Source organism: Phaseolus vulgaris, chromosome 11 (genome assembly GCF_000499845.2).
Source record: "Phaseolus vulgaris cultivar G19833 chromosome 11, P. vulgaris v2.0, whole genome shotgun sequence".
NCBI classification, from domain to species: Eukaryota; Viridiplantae; Streptophyta; class Magnoliopsida; order Fabales; family Fabaceae; genus Phaseolus; species Phaseolus vulgaris.
The window spans coordinates 23,804,646-23,821,052 of NC_023749.2; the positions used below are offsets into that span (position 1 = coordinate 23,804,646).

At 40.9% G+C, this 16,407-nt stretch overlaps 1 protein-coding gene across 1 annotated transcript; it reads left to right on the forward strand.

The window, feature by feature from the left end:
* Window positions 1-11,106: 11,106 nt before the first annotated feature.
* On the forward strand, window positions 11,107-12,745 carry LOC137817893 (probable O-methyltransferase 3). Its single transcript, XM_068621120.1, has 2 exons — window positions 11,107-12,080; window positions 12,311-12,745. The coding sequence occupies exons 1-2, from the start codon at window positions 11,310-11,312 to the stop codon at window positions 12,596-12,598; spliced, it is 1,059 nt and encodes a 352-aa protein (XP_068477221.1). The 5' UTR covers window positions 11,107-11,309; the 3' UTR covers window positions 12,599-12,745.
* Window positions 12,746-16,407: the final 3,662 nt, after the last annotated feature.

Here is a 16,407-nt window from a genome sequence, read left to right on the forward strand (position 1 = left end):
GTGCGTTTGAAGTTCTCCCACACAAAATATTATGTCCAGAGTAAGCACTAAAATAATAAGATTTCATGTTAGAATACATAACATTATATGATGTATAAGTAATAATAAATGTTAAATGAAACTGTCGTACCTATCTATAATTTTTTTAAAATAGGTAGGGGGTTTTTTATGCAAGGAGCTAAACCATGCAGCGGTATGATCTTGAACAAATATGATCAATAGTTGCCAATGACGTCTGTATAATAAATCAGTTAATTAGTTTCTCTTATTTCAATAATTTATTAAAACTTATTTAATAAATAAGAACTTACTCATGGATGTACGGAGCAAAATAAATGTGTTTTCCACCATTCTTTAAGGTAGTGGTGATGTATGTTTGTGTTTCCGACTTCTTGTTTCCAATTAATTGAATGATTTGAGGGTCTAAAAACCCATATATACTGTGTTTCCCCTCATCAAAGCATAATCCAAAAAGATACCTAAATTTCAATAAGTTAGTACTAATATATTTAATAAATCAGAAGTATAAAGATTTTAATATTTAAACTTACATCATCCATAATTGCAGAACTGTTACGTTAATCTCTTGATCTCTGGCTGTAAGGTCCAACAAATCAGACATGTGAACGTACAACGGTAGATTACTATGCCTTACAAACACATTGGCCTCCCATGGAACCTCTAAGACGGTTATATCTAATTTTGTAGCAACTTCCACCAATGCTGCCACAGGATCATCAATGGAGAATATTTTCTTCTTTCGCAGAGGCAATTTTGTCTTAGGTTCCTGCTACTCTTCAACAAACAAACAAATACTTAAATTAGTTAGAATGTAATATATCTGATATATAATTCTATTAGTATTAGTGCAAAGATATACCATAGATTCTATAGGTCTGACGAGATGTCTAGGCCAGGCAATGAAAGTATGTAATGCCTCTGCTACAATTGTGACCTCTGATGTCGGCACAGGAACTGCAAGATCACCATAAAGGACCTTCTCCACCGTGACGTTCATGAAATTAGAAGGAAGAGACACATTGTGTAACATTGTGACCCAAGGCAACGAATCGGGTCAAGGAATTACACTCAACATATAACTCGCAATGGCTAGTTGAGCCAAAGTCATCTCCCGATAGATCAACTGCCGAACAACTCCCTTTAGTGCTGACTTTTTTAATAGAAGGCGGAGCTGGTTCATCTTCTACCATAGTCAGTGGTTGTTGAGAGAGTCTTAAACCCTCCCACCACTTTTTGAAGTCCATTTCCATTCGCACTCTAAACTCCTCCATGAAGCTTTCTTTAAGCTCTTGAGTTACCTCAGCCTTTAACTGCTCACGTAATTGTAGTAAATACTCTTGGCTAGGTTGATTGGACGATTGTTCCTTGCTATGTGACGAAGGTCCAAAGTATGAGCGAATCCCAACCCCATATCCAGCTAGACGAACACGTCCAGGGTGCTCAGGTCGTTCGAGAGCAACATTAAGAATATCATTGCGAGCACATGGATTAAAAGTCCCCTGTGTCGATTGCTCAACAAGAGAATCCTAAAACAAATGAAAATAAATTGTCAAACTTCAAGACATTTAATTTAAAATAACACATAGAAAACATATTTCTTACAATTCGTTCAACTGTTTGTTATGTGGACTTCGAACTCCATGTCCCTAATGGGTTTATACGGGCACCCTTCCACATCTCATGTTAGGGTGGTGGGGATGGAGGCCTCAAAGAATCTACACTATTCATTTCCTCAATGGAAGTAGAGCGTGCTTTAATATTTTCTCCAAGCATCTTCTACTTTAACAACTTATAACCACCATGAGACAATAAGTGTGGGGTATCATTGTGTGCCTGACTAGCTTTTGCTTTGTTTTGAACCTCCTATCATAACATTCAAAATTTAATAATACGTTAATATAAACTATATTCAAATATAAAAGTGATATGAACCTGCCATTTTTCAGTTTGTCGAATCTGCACAAACTACTGCCAAGTTTCTTCATCAAGGGATGCATATTTTGTACAAGAATTTTCTTCATTCCTTTTACCATATATATAATCTGTTGTCAATTTTGATTTGAACTGACGAAATTTGACACCCACATCAGAAAGAACCTTCGCTTTCAAGGTTTCCACATTCGGGATCTTACATTGCGTCTACATTATTTGAAAGAATTAGTTCATAAACAAGAACAAAGTATAAAAGAGCTTTAGATTGAACAATGTAAAAACAATTACATACCAGAATATCTTGCCAAATCATTTTTTTCTCATGGTCAATCACGTGATCCTAGGACTCAGTTAAGATAGAGATCCTTTAACGAGACAGTACTCCAAGATAACTCCTATATTTCTTTGCATATTGCCCAGTGGCCACACCAGTGTGGATATCAATAGACAAAGGTATTTTGTCATCTTTATTTATCTTCTTAAACATATTCTTTAATCTTGTAGGTCCTCTACCAGTTTTTGAACGAGAAACTTTATCATCTGCCATATTCCTGTAATCAAACAAATATGATAAGCATGAAGAATATGAAATATAATTAAAATTATATATTGTAAAACTAAACATGAATCACATGCACATACAAATATATATTCCTTCGTCGTGATCATTTCGAGTTGCATGTACAACATCAGCAACATCCTCGTACTCTTTATTGATGGTCGTTCTTGTAAGTGATTCAATCTCCCAAATTTCATTGTTTGTATCTTTTGGGTCATTATGTTGTTTTTTTCCATGTAGCACAACAAACCAGTGGTCAGACGTAAGATCTTGGATATAGAAAACTTGGGAAGCTTGATGTGCCATTATGAATGGTTCATCATGATATCCTATCTTTCGAAAGTCAACCAAAGTCATTCTTGATTCATCAACTTTGACACCAGTCTTATTGTCAACCCACTTGCATTTGAAAACATGTACAGTAAACTTGGTATAATTAACTTCTCAAATCTCTACTATGACACCATAATAAGGCATTGATCCCACAACAGGATTTTGATCCTTTGCAGTTGAAAAATGCATAGACTCTGCCTCCAAGGTGACTCCACTATTTTGCACTGTACTCCTATCATATCGAGACTTTGTGTAAAACAAACAACCATTTACTTCATAGCCAAAACAACATAAAACATCAAATTTGAGACCGTTTGCAAGTCATGTTAATGTTTCAGATGTTGATGCACCATTCATTATTTGTTGCTTAAACCATGACATGAAGGTTTTGTTATGCTCAAGTAACACCCATTTCTCTGATTGTCTTGGATTTTTATATTTGACAATGTCTTTGTGTGTATCTAATTATGGTAAGACCTCATCAGTGTTATTCAAGATATACAAGTGTGCTTGCAGAACCTCTTCTCTTGATTTGCTTATGACATGTACACCTTTTGAAGATTTACTTATGAATCTATGAGAGTGCCAACCTTTTTCAGGAACTCCTATACATTTGGCTTTTGACATGTACTCAGAACAAAACTCAATAGATTCTTCTGAAATGTATCTTTCAATAATGGAAGCTTCCAAACGACATTGATTCTTCACATATCCCTTCAAAATCTTCATGTATCGTTCAATTGGATACATCCATCACATATAAATTGGTCCACACAATCTGATTTCTATTACAAGATGAACAACCAAGTGTACCATAATATCAAAAAAAGATGGAGGAAAAAACATCTCGAGTTGACACAAGATAACAATTATTTCTTCTTCAAGTTTATCCAACTTTTGAGAGTCAATCTCTTTGCTACATATGGAATTGAAAAATGAACATATTCGAGTGATTGTATGCCTAACATTTTTTGGCAAGATTCCACGAATAGCCACCGGTAGTAATTGTTGCATTAGAACGTCACAATCATGTGCCTTTAAGCCAATTAGTTTCAAATCATTCATAGATACAAGACTCTTCACATTTGAAGAGTAGCCTTGTGGTACCTTAACACCTTTAAGACATTCACAAAAACTTGTTTTCTTTTTCTTTAAAAAGTGTATCACGCTGCAGGCAAGTATGTACGTTTACCAACTTCTCTCGGTGCCAATTCCTCTCGTATATTCATCTCAATCAAATCCAGACGTGCATTCACACCATCCTTTGTTTTTCCTTTAATGTTCGGAAGTGTTCCTATTAGACTGTCACACACATTCTTTTCTACGTGCATTACATCTAGACAGTGTCTGACATCTAACTTACACCAATACGTAGGATCAAAAAAGATTGATCTCTTCTTCCATATTTCACTCACATTTTGCTTCTTCTTCATTTTTCCAAAAGTCACATTAACATTTTTTATTTTTTCATAAATTTCAACACCACTTAAGGGAGTTGGACAAATGTCATGTTCTTGGTATCCGTTAAAAGCTTTTTTCAATCTACGATACGGATGATATTTCTTTAGAAATCTACGATGCCCAAGATGTCTTGTCTTAACATATTGGACATGTTCTATGACCTTTCACACTATAACTTGACAAGTTCCCATATGCAGGGAAGTCATTGATAGTACAAAACAACATTGCATGCAATCAGATTGATTCATTCTTAAACACGTCAAACACATCAACCCCTTCATTCCATAATAACTTCAAATCTTCAATCAGTGGATTAAGATAAACATCTATATTCTTCCACTGCAAAGAATCAGCAGGATGACGAAGTAGTCCATCACATTTTCTATTATCTGCATGCCACCTAAGGTTTTTAGCGTCATCTGCATTTGCAAACAAACGCTTAAACCTTGAAATTATTGAAAGATACCAAACAACCTTAGCAGGAGGACCTTCCTTTGTGAATTCATCAATTTCATCATTCTGACCAACTTTAACCTTATAACGTGACAAACCACACTTTAAATCTTCATACTCATTTTTGTATAAAATACAATCGTTAGGACATGAATGTATTTTTCTATACTCCATACCCATTGGACAAAGTATTTTTTTTGCCTCATAATTTCGATTGGGCAAGGTATTTCCTTATGGAAGCATGTCCTTAAGCAATTGAAGCAATTCTATAAAACTTTTGTCGATCCATCCATTCATTGCCTTCAAATTCATCAACCTTAACACTGCTGATAATCATGTGAAATTAGTTGAACCAGGATACAAAGAAGTATCTGTATCATTAGACATATTTTTGAAAACTGCATTAGCAAAAGATTCTGCTCCCACATCACGAATCATGTCTTATAATCTATCATCCATTGAGAAATGAACTTCCTCGGAACCTCCGTGCACACTTGGCAAGTCTAACAATTCACCATGCCACGTTCATGATGTATAACTTTTCAAAAATCCATCACACAAAAGATGTTCTCTAATTTTGGAAACACTCAATATCCTTCCATTTAAACAATTGACACAAGGGCACCTTATCCTTACTCCATTCTTATAACTAACGGCATTATGTTCTGCGAATTGTATGAATTCTTCCACTCCTTTTTCATAAGTATCACTTATTCGTGGTGTATTAATCCAACTCCGATCCATAGAACTGCTAAACTAAGAACCAGTGTGGACTCAGAACCAATGCGTTCAATAAGTAATCATTAAAAAATAAATCAAAATTGTCGAAGGTCGGACACCTCCGGACTCAGGACCAGTGCGTTCAATATGTCAAAACAATATATAACCATTAAAAAATAAATCAAAATTGACGAAGGTCGGATACCTCCGGACTCAGAATCAGTGCGCTCAATATCTCAAAACAATATATAATCATTGAAAATTAAATCAAAATTGTCGAAGGTCGGACACCTTCGGACTCAGAATCAGTTCGTTTAATATATAGAATCAATATCTAACTCAAAACAAACACTTTCAAAATATAGTTAATAATATATAAAATATACTAACCTTAGTAGAGGCGGCAATCACGGTCAGATGGAACAACGACGCAGCTCGGAGGGCACGGTGGTCACTGGTCGCTGGACGGCAGGTGCGGAACGACAGTCGTCTAGGCGTCATCGAGTATGGCGAATGCGGGCGGCAGTCGCGGTCGAGGATCGCGCGCGGACGGTTGGTCGGTTGCGACTAGGGCGCGCGGTCAGCGGAGCGCGGTAGGGGGCGGCAGTCGCGGGTCGTGGTCTTGGTTCCGCGCTCGATCGGTAGGGTGCGGGGTCGCGTGCGGGCGGCTGGCAGGTTCGCGGAAGGGTCGGCAGGGGTTCGTGGCAGGGTCGGTCGGCGACAGGTTCGCGGCAAGGCCGGCAGCGGTTCCTGGTTGCGATTCGGTCGCGCTCGGTCGGCGGCAGGTTCGCGGTAAGGTCAGCGGGGGTTCGTGGCAAGGTCGGTCGACGACGACTTCGAGCAGGGTCGCGGTCGGCGGCAGCTTCGCGGTCAGTCAGCGATGGCGCTTGGTCGGTAGGGTACGATCTTCTAGCGGTAGGGAGGGTGAGTCTTGCGGAGGCACGGTTTGTGAGAAAGAAGGCAAGGTTTGTGAATGAATATGGGAGTGTGAAAAAGAGTCTAAAAAACAAGAAGGGTGAGAAAGATTTTTAACGACGGTTCTTGGCGCAAACTGTCATTGTATCTGATCCTGCCTGTTGACCAAAACGCTGGAGCCCTGCCTCGTCAAACTTGGATCGACTTCTGCGCCGTGTTAGCCTCTGTCCTTCACCGCGATCCACCTCAAGAACTCTGCAAAAGACGAAACGGCGCCGCTGCGGCCGATCACGCTCCGACGCCCTAGTCAGCGACTGAACCACCAATTACTTAAGAGTAAAACTCAAGAACTCTAAGGAACCGTGACCAGTTCTCTCTCAGCGTACTCTTGTTCTCGCAGTTGTAAAGAAGTAATCTAAACGCGTGCGTACCTCAGAAGTTCGTTGGAAACTCTTATATACCTGGGCACTTTCTCTCTCCTGGAAGTTACACATCTGGACACGTGGCTCGCATCCAGCTGTACACGTGCCATCATCTGGAGCATCCTTGACTTGGGCGCTATTTCTTACTCTTCAGGTTTTTTGGCTAAGTTACTTATGCATGATACAACTCAGTGCATAGTTGCCTTGGAGCGTGATCTCTTCTGGGTGGCGAGTTCGGGTGCCTTCGTACACACCTTCCCTGTGGTCTCGCTGGCCGCCTTCATGATCTGCCCTACCTGCTTCACCGTACATGTTCAAGTAAGTTGTCCCCCGACCTCATCCTCTGGCCAGCTGGGAAGTGTCTATCTGCCTTCATCTTCGGCGATGTCCTTGTTTCGGCGATCTCTAATCACTTGGTCGCCTGGGTTCACATCTGGCGACTTCACCTTCAGCCCGGTGACTGCCGGCTTTGGCATGCTGGAGATCGGAGCACGCCAACTTAACAACTGGCGACTACACGAACCCCCCGACTTCCTTCCCTTCTGCCCGCTAGGTGCCCCATCCAACACGCCTATATAATAGCTCGATGCCACGTCATCACTTTCGACTACCAGGGCGGTACACAAGCCCCCCAGTCTTAAGCGAAGACTTGTCCAGCGAAAAGACTAAAAGAGTCACGTCACTACCGATTTACGTGGTGCTGGCGCAGAATTCCAAACGTTTGTACTTTCTGCTTTCCTGACGCTCCACCAAACATTCTCCCAATCGCTCGACACGTGGCTTCATCAACGGTTATCTCTAGTTGTCGTTTACGCTTCCAAAAACCATTTGAAAAACCCTTAAACCCATTTCACTTCTACTGTTCCATCACCTCTTTGCCTTCTCAAACGCTCTGAGCTTCTTCTGCAAAAACCCACGACGCTCTTCAACCTTCTGGATCCTCAACTTCCTTCAGCGTTCTTCTGATCATCGAAAGGTACTCCCTTTACTTCTTCTGTTGAGTTTTCCTGTATTTTAACCGATTCGCATCATCCATTAACTGCCTGGTGCATACGCTGTGGGTTGTTTCTTCTGTTTCTCCCTTCTCGTAACTTAGGGCTTTGTCTCCATTACAACGAACCTTCGTTCGTTCGTTTCTTCATCCTTCTTTCACAATCGAGTCAGCCTCTGCAAACTTCGCTCACCTTTCCCTTTCTTTTTCCTTTGCAGTTTCCGCGATGGCTCGCTCAAAGATCACCCCAAATCCTCCTCCCTCGTCATGAAACCCTCCATCTCAAGCTCATAACCCACCACGAGCACCTGGTGCTTCTTCTTCCCAGGCTGAGAGGCCTGCAACCTCTCGCCCCGACCTGGCTCAGGCTACTCCACCGGTCGCCGGAGGAGCCTCCGTCCCTACTCCAGACTATAAAAAGCTTTACCCCTGGGCCAGCTCGGCTCTGCTGAAAGAAACTTCTTCAATAAACTCTGCGATGGTGGTGCTCCGACTGAGGAAAGGGGACCAGTCGGATCTTTCTTTTCACAAGGAGCACGATAGTAAAATGGCTGTGCTGCCTTGCCACCCTGAGGAGCCGATCTGCGCTGACGACAAAGCGAGCGATGGGGAGTCGTTCTGCTTTCTCTACACGACGTTCTTCAAGAATGTGAAGCTCCGACTTCCCTTCACTCGTTTCGAGCGAGAACTGCTGACCGAGCTCGACATCGCCCCTGCCCAGCTTCATCCCAACAGCTGGGTGTTCGTAAGGGCATTCCAGATTATGTGCGCACACCTGGGACTGCCAGCGTCAGTGGACGTTTTCCTCTTCCTTTTTGAAGCTAAGCATCCAGGAGATCGCCTTTGGGTGAGCCTGAACGGGATTGCTGGGAGGTCGATCCTTTCTATCTTCCAGCAATCTTACAAGGATTGGAAGGGGAAATTCATCAAAGTACGCCAAAACGACCAGGACGCTTCGCTGCTCGACGGCTTTCCCTTGTACTGGGTAAACAAGGGAAACAAAGACTCCAAGGGAAGCTTCAGGAAGCCAAGAAGCCCCGACAACATGGGTGACTTGGATAAGGACTTGTGCCTTTTTTGGAAAAGCGTGGCAGACGCTAACATCACCTTCCTCACCACTGCGCTCATCTCCTTCGAGTTCTTCGAAGACCAGCTCGAGGCTCGCATAGGTTAGTGCTCATCTCAACGCTTAAGTCTTTGCCTCGTGCTGCACCTCTGTTAACTGTTGCTGGGCGTCTTGTCTGTTGTGCACAAGACTTGGTTTTTATTTTCTGCATCACTTGTTTGCCTCATCTGCATACTTGCTCATGCGTTTATCTTTCTCTTTGAGCTGACTTGTATACCTTTGGATTATGCAGATCTCATGTTGGGCAAGGGAAAACTGGCTGAATTGAGGGCGCTCGCCCGAGCCCATGGGTTGGCGTCGGGCTCCCAGACCGTGCCCAACTCGGTGGTGGAGATCGCCGCTGCCCAGGACAGATCGCCCCCTAAAGGCCCAGCTCCTTCAGATGCCCAGCCCGCCCCACAACGCAAAAAACTCGTCCTCAGGAAGCCAAAGAGGAAAACCCCTCAGGTGGTTCATGAGGACGAAGAAGAAGACGATGAGGCGACTGAGGACGGTCTCATCACGAAAAGAAGGAGGGTGGCGCCTTCTTCACTACCTGATCCACCTCCTCTTCCAACATCAACACCGTCCTCACCACCAGCTCCAACTCCGACACCGCCTCCTCCCCCAGCTCCCACATCGCCAGTCCAAACCGTTCCCCTGGAAGCTGCATTCCCCGTGGTTGAGGCGACTGAGCCCAACTTCATGGAGAACCCCCCAAGCGCCTCCACGCCATATGTATCTGCTGGAGGGGGTCCTCCTTCAACCACCTCAATCACCGAAGCTGCGGAAGGTGGGGACGAAGGTGCTCACAACTCGCCCATTATCATCACCGAGTCCCCCTCGTCACCACCACGCCAAGAAGCTCCAACTCAACAGCCAACTCAAGAAGGTGGTGGCGAGAACCAGCAACAGGCTCCCCCGGTGCCTCCACGAGCAAACCTCTCCCTTGAGGTCAAAAGGGTGTGGGAACCCTTCTCAGCAAAACTCAAGATGATGGCAGAGGATTTCCCCTCCATCATATCAAAAGCTGTGGAGAGTTCCAGCAAGAAACTCCAGGATGACATCTCCGTGCTCCAAGAGGAGAATTGATGATCCTGCCTGTTGACCAAAACGCTGGAGCCCTGCCTCGTCAAACTTGGATCGACTTCTGCGCCGTGTTAGCCTCCGTCCTTCACCGCGATCCACCTCAAGAACATGCAAAAGACGAAACGGCGCCGCTGCGGCCGATCACGCTCCGACGCCCAAGTCAGCGACTGAACCACCAATTACTTAAGAGTAAAACTCAAGAACTCTAGGGAACCGTGACCAGTTCTCTCTCAGCGTACTCTTGTTCTCGCAGTTGTAAAGAAGTAATCTAAACGCGTGCGTACCTCAGAAGTTCGTTGGAAACTCTTATATACCTGGGCACTTTCTCTCTCCTTGCAGTTACACATCTGGACACGTGGCTCGCATCCAGTTGTACACGTGCCATCATCTGGAGCATCCTTGACTTGGGCGCTATTTCTTACTCTTCAGGTTTTTTGGCTAAGTTACTTATGCATGATACAACTCAGTGCATAGTTGCCTTGGAGCGTGATCTCTTCTGGGTGGCGAGTTCGGGTGCCTTCGTACACACCTTCCCTGTGGTCTCGTCGGCCGCCTTCATGATCTGCCCTACCTGCTTCACCGTACATGTTCAAGTAAGTTGTCCCCCGACCTCATCCTCTGGCCAGCTGGGAAGTGTCTATCTGCCTTCATCTTCGGCGATGTCCTTGTTTCGGCGATCTCTAATCACTTGGTCGCCTAGGTTCACATCTGGCGACTTCACCTTCAGCCCGGTGACTGCTGGTTTAGGCATGCTGGAGATCGGAGCACACCAACTTAACAACTGGCGACTACACGAACCCCCCGACTTCCTTCCCTTCTGCCCGCCAGGTGCCCCATCCAACACGCCTATATAATAGCTCGATGCCACGTCATCACTTCCGACTACCAGGGCGGTACAGTATCTTCACCGCCAGATTTTAACAACAGTTCGGGGGGAACCGTCGTTAAAAATCTAAAAAAAATTTACAAAATTTACAAAATTGCCACCGCCTCGTTTTTAACTATGTTGTCTCCAAATCCTCTTTTGAAGGGTGTCATTATTGAATTTGTTTTTCACGGAGTAGAACTACACACCTTAAAAACGTGAAATATATAATATAATTTCATTTACAAATAGATAAGAATGTGCATAACTTTCGGCATGTTAATTAGGGAGTGATCAACAACTGTTCATGGTAGTTGAAAACCTGTATTTTAATATTGCCTTTAGGATGTTGTTTTCCTTATAAATTGAGCAAGACTAATTAGAGATTTCATCCAAGTGAAATCACATATCCACAGACCTATAGTAGTTAAGGAAGAAAAAGTATGGAGTGCAAAAGTGAAGAGCGTGTCTCTAAACTACTTGGAGCCCAAACCCATGTTTGGAATCACATTTTCAGCTTCATAAATTCCATGTCCCTCAAATGTGCAATTGATTTGGACATACCTGATATCATACACAAGTATGGTGAACCCATGCCACTCTCACAACTCACTGCTTCACTATCACTCAACCCTTCCAAAGCCAACTGCATTTACCGCTTGATGCGAATCTTAACCCATTCTGGCTTCTTCTCTCAACTCAAGTTCAATGAGAATGATCTTGAAATGGGTTATGTCTTGACTGATGCTTCCACTCTACTACTTAAGGACAACCCCTTAAGTATGCTACCTTTCTTGCATGCCATGCTTGATCCAATTTTGACAAAGCCATGGCATCAATTGCCTACATGGTTCAGAAATGATGATCCTACGCCATTCCACACTGCACATGAGATGAAAATTTGGGACTATGCTGGTCGTGATCCAAAACTAAATCAACTTTTCAACGATGCCATGGCAAGTGACGCTCAATTGGTTTCCAAAGTGGTGATTGAGAGGTGCAGCGGAGTGTTCAAGGGCTTGGAGTCACTTGTTGATGTTGGGGGAGGCACTGGTATCATGGCAAAGGCAATTGCCAAATCATTCCCTCACATAGATTGTACTGTATTTGATCTCCCACATGTTGTTGCCAACTTAAAAGGATGTGAGAACTTAAAATATGTTGGAGGTGACATGTTTGAATCAGTTCCTCCTGCAGATGCCGTTCTACTAAAGGTAAAATTAATATAAGTTTTCTTATCTTAGATTTATTCTTTTAATAGTAATTAGTTAATTCCAATTTTGATCATCATCACTAGTGAAATTCTTAGAAAATTTTAATTTTTTCAAAATCTCTTCATTTTTATAAATTCAAAATATATTTAGACCATTTTCATAAATTTCTCTAAATACTTTTTGTTTTTCAAATTGGTCCCTGATTCATTTAATTTATGCATGAGATGCAGTGGATATTGCATGACTGGAATGATGAGCAGTGCGTTAAAATACTTAAGAAATGCAAGGAGGGAATAAAGAGGAAGGTGATTGTGATAGACATGGTGGTGGAGAGTGAAGAGGAAGATTTTGAATCAACTGAAACAAAGCTCTTGGTTGATATGGTTGTAATGGTATTGTATCCTGGAAAAGAGAGGACTGAGAAAGAATGGGCTAAGATAATTTTCTCTGCTGGTTTCAGTGACTACAAGATAACTCCAGTGGTGGGTTTGAGGTCTCTCATCGAGATTTATCCTTAACAGTTAACTTCTTATGTATTGTGTGTGGCATATTATTATATACGACAAGGACCACCACTACCAATAAAGGTCCTTTACTTATCCTTTATTCTATTACGTGATGGAATGTAATCAATAAATAACTTTTTCTAATTTATTTTTAACCTATATACATATCTCCTTTTGCTTTCCATAAGTTTTTTACCTTTTCTTTCGTGTTTGTGTTTCTTCTACCCCACATGGCTGTACCTGTACTTATTGGTGACAAAGAGCAAAATAGTGTCATCTCAAATAATTGCATTGTCCGAAAATGATTGAATGATAAAATAGATTGATATTTGAGTGTATTTTTCCCATTCTCTCTAATTAGGTTCTGTCCTTCCTTCCTTCTCCTCAAGTTGTTTACATTAAATTGGTGTCAAGTTGTTTACAATATATTGGTCTTTTATATTTGTCACAATCACAACACCCAACCGGTGTCTCCATCCACAATCGTTGTGGCATATGCTGGTTTTTTTTGCGAGGAACAAAAGGGTCATTTACGATATCATCCCAGATTCCTCTATAATTTGAGTCAACAAATATCTTCATTCTAACCTTCCAAAATTGATAATTCAGTCCACAAAATAAAGGTGGCCTGTTTATAGAAGCACCCATCGGAAAGGATAGTTTTTCAACCATTTTAAAAAGGTTTAAAATGGAACTGATGCCAATTATTAGAATCAGAGGCCCTACACAAGAGGGAGGTGAATTGTTTTTTTAAAAATTTTCGCAAGTATTGAAGGTAGAGTCAAAAGCTTTGAAAAATCAATCAATTAAAAATCTGTTTAGCCAAATAGAAAAATGCTTTTAAGTTTGATTCAGAAAATCAACCTGTTGTTTTTATGAAACAACCGTTCCTTATATGAGCAGTTTTGAAAAAGAAAGTTAAAACAATTTAATGAGGAAAGGGATAGAGATTCACACAGGATGTGGGTGAATCCCTTTTACACATCCGAGATGGTTTCCCCTTTAAGCATCTTGAACATTTCATATTCTTGGATCAAGGCATGCTTCCTTGCCCTCTTCACATCAGTGGTGCCTTGATGGGTAACCTCAAGGATGTCCCACATCTCATTTGCAGAAGCACATTGTGAGACCCTGAAAAACTAATCAGAATTCAAGCAGAATTGATGATGTTCTTAGTAATGCAATAATATTAAGCTATTTTACTTTCACTCTCTGTCCATTGGGACCAAGGTTTTTCAATGAAAACATCTTTTTCAAATTTGTGTACAAAAGGGTCGTTTACAATATCATCCCAGATTCCTCTATAATTTGAGTCAACAAATATCTTAATTCTTACCTCCCAAAATTGATAGTTCAATCCACAAAACAAAGGTGGCCTGTTTGTAGAAGCACCCACCCCAAAAAGATAGTGTTACAACCATTTTAAAAAGGTTTTAGGATCGAAAACTTGATTGACTTTCAAGAACTCGGCTCTGATGCCAATTGTTAGAATTAAAGGCCTTAAACAAGAGGGTGGTGAATTGGTTTTTTAAATATTTATGCAAGTATTGAAGGCAGAGTGAAAAGCTTTGAAGAATCAATCAATTAAAAATCTGTTTAACGAAATAGAAAAATGTTTTTTAAGTTTCATTCACAAAATCAACATATTGTTTTGACGAAACATCCGTTCTTTATATGAGCAGTTTTGAAAAATAAATTTAAACAATTTAATGAGTGAAGGGATAGAGAGATTCACACAAGATGTAGGTGAATCCCTTTAACACATCCGAGATGGTTTCCCCTTTAAGCATCTTGAATATTTTATATTCTTGGATCAAGGCATGCTTCCTTGCTCTCTTGACATCAGTAGTGCCTTGATGGGTAACCTCAAGGATGTGCACATCTCCTTTGCAGATGCACATTGTGAGATCATGAAAAACTTATCATAATTCAAAGCAGAAGTGATGATGTTCTTAGTAATGCAATCATATTAAGCTATTTTACTTTCACTCTTAGTCCATTGGGACCAAGGCTTTTCAATGAAAACATCTTTTTCAAATTTGCGTACAAGAGGGCCATATGCAATAGCATCTCATATTCCTCTATAAATTGAGTCAACAAATATCTTCATTCTAACATCCCAAAATTTATAATTCAGTCAACAAAACAAAGGTGGCATGTTTATAGAAGCACCCACCCCAAAAGGTAGTTTTTCAATCATTTTATAATGGTTTTAGGATCGAAAACTTGAGTGCCTTTAAAGAACTCAGCTTTGATGTCACTTGTTAGAATTAAAGGCCTTAAAGAAGAGGGAGGTGAATTGTTTTTTAAAAAATTTCGCAAGTATTGAAGGTAGAGTGAAAATCTTTATAGAATCAATTAATTAAAAATTTGTTTAGCCAAATATAAAAATGCTTTTAAGTTTGATTCAAAAAATCAACCTGTTGTTTTTCGAAACAAACAGTTGTTTATATCAGCAGATTGAAAAACAAAGTTAAAACAATTTAATAAGTGAAGGGATAGAGAGATTCACACAGATGTTTATACTGGTTCACTTTTATCCAAGAGCTACATCCAGTCCTCAGCCAACCATTGAAAATTCATTATGTAATCAAACCTAGATTACAAACCACACACTGAAAGTGATGATCTTTAACTCCTCATGATCACACGCCACTTTTAGCAAATACCACAGTTTCCAGAACCGCCTTTTGAAACTGCACCACACAAGAACACACAGAAATATAATGTTCCAAGAAGAAGTAATAGAATACACCTACGTAAATCAAAGCTTAAAGTTCATAATTACAAGACCCAATCCTATTCCACACTTGAGATGATCCAAAAGCTCTACGAAATATTTAAAATTGTTTTTGATTAATCTCGCTTTCTTAGTTCATGCATAGGAGCCTAAAACAACCTTTTTATACTCCAATCAAATGGTCAAAGCAGCTAATTTAAGAACCAAAAGCAGTTAGGATCATTAAAAATAAGTTTAACCAACTTAACAAAATTCTATTAAGGTTTTCAGAAAAAACCAGTTGAATTCTCGAAACAACCGATTGAATTAGTTTGATAGCAAAGTCAAAACAAAGCCAAGTTTTTCAAACTCATTTTAAAAGCCAATAAGTGTCAAACAACCGGTTGAATCGACATTTCAACAGGTTGAAATTTCACATTCTTTAGAAAACTCATATTTTCAAAAAGATTAAGATTAAATGAACCTTGGATCATCTTAAAGAGTGAATGAACAATTCAAAGACTACTATACACACACCCAACAACAAGGTCTTCAAGCATTCCTCTTGGGATTAGAGGCATCAAAGCACCTTGTTAAACAATATAGAATGGGAATGGATATTAAATTGGAGAAGAAGCATATTTGTATGGGAGAGTGCATAGGTAGGTCAATTGTTAGTGGTTCTTAACAATGCACAACTCCATAGGGAGGCTAGTGACTCTAGGTCATGGGCAGGTGAAGCTTATGGGATATTCTTAGTGAGGTCCACTTATAAAATGCTTTACAACTTCACTAGTTTTGAATATGGTTGTTTATTTTCTTGTCTATGGTCTGTTAAAGTTGTCCATAGTGCTTTAACTTTTGTCTGGAGGGTTTTGTTGGGTAAAGTCCCCACTAGAGAGAATTTAATGAGGAGGGGGATTAATCTAAATACCAATATATGTCCTGATCCTGCCTGTTGACTAGAACGTTGGAACTTGCCTCGTCAAACTTGGATCGACGTGCGCACCGTTTCAACCTCCGTCCTTCGTCACGATCCACCTCAAGAACCTGCAAAAGAACAGAGCGGCGCCGCTGCGGTCGATCGCACTCCAACGCCCAA

What these genes read in the sequence shown, in the direction of transcription:
- LOC137817893 (XM_068621120.1), top strand. Translation starts at nt 11,310, where the DNA reads ATGGAGTGCAAAAGTGAAGAGCGTGTCTCTAAACTACTTGGAGCCCAA. An exon ending in CAGATGCCGTTCTACTAAAG is followed by an intron (nt 12,081 to 12,310) that starts GTAAAATTAATA and finishes CATGAGATGCAG; the next exon opens with TGGATATTGCATGACTGGAA.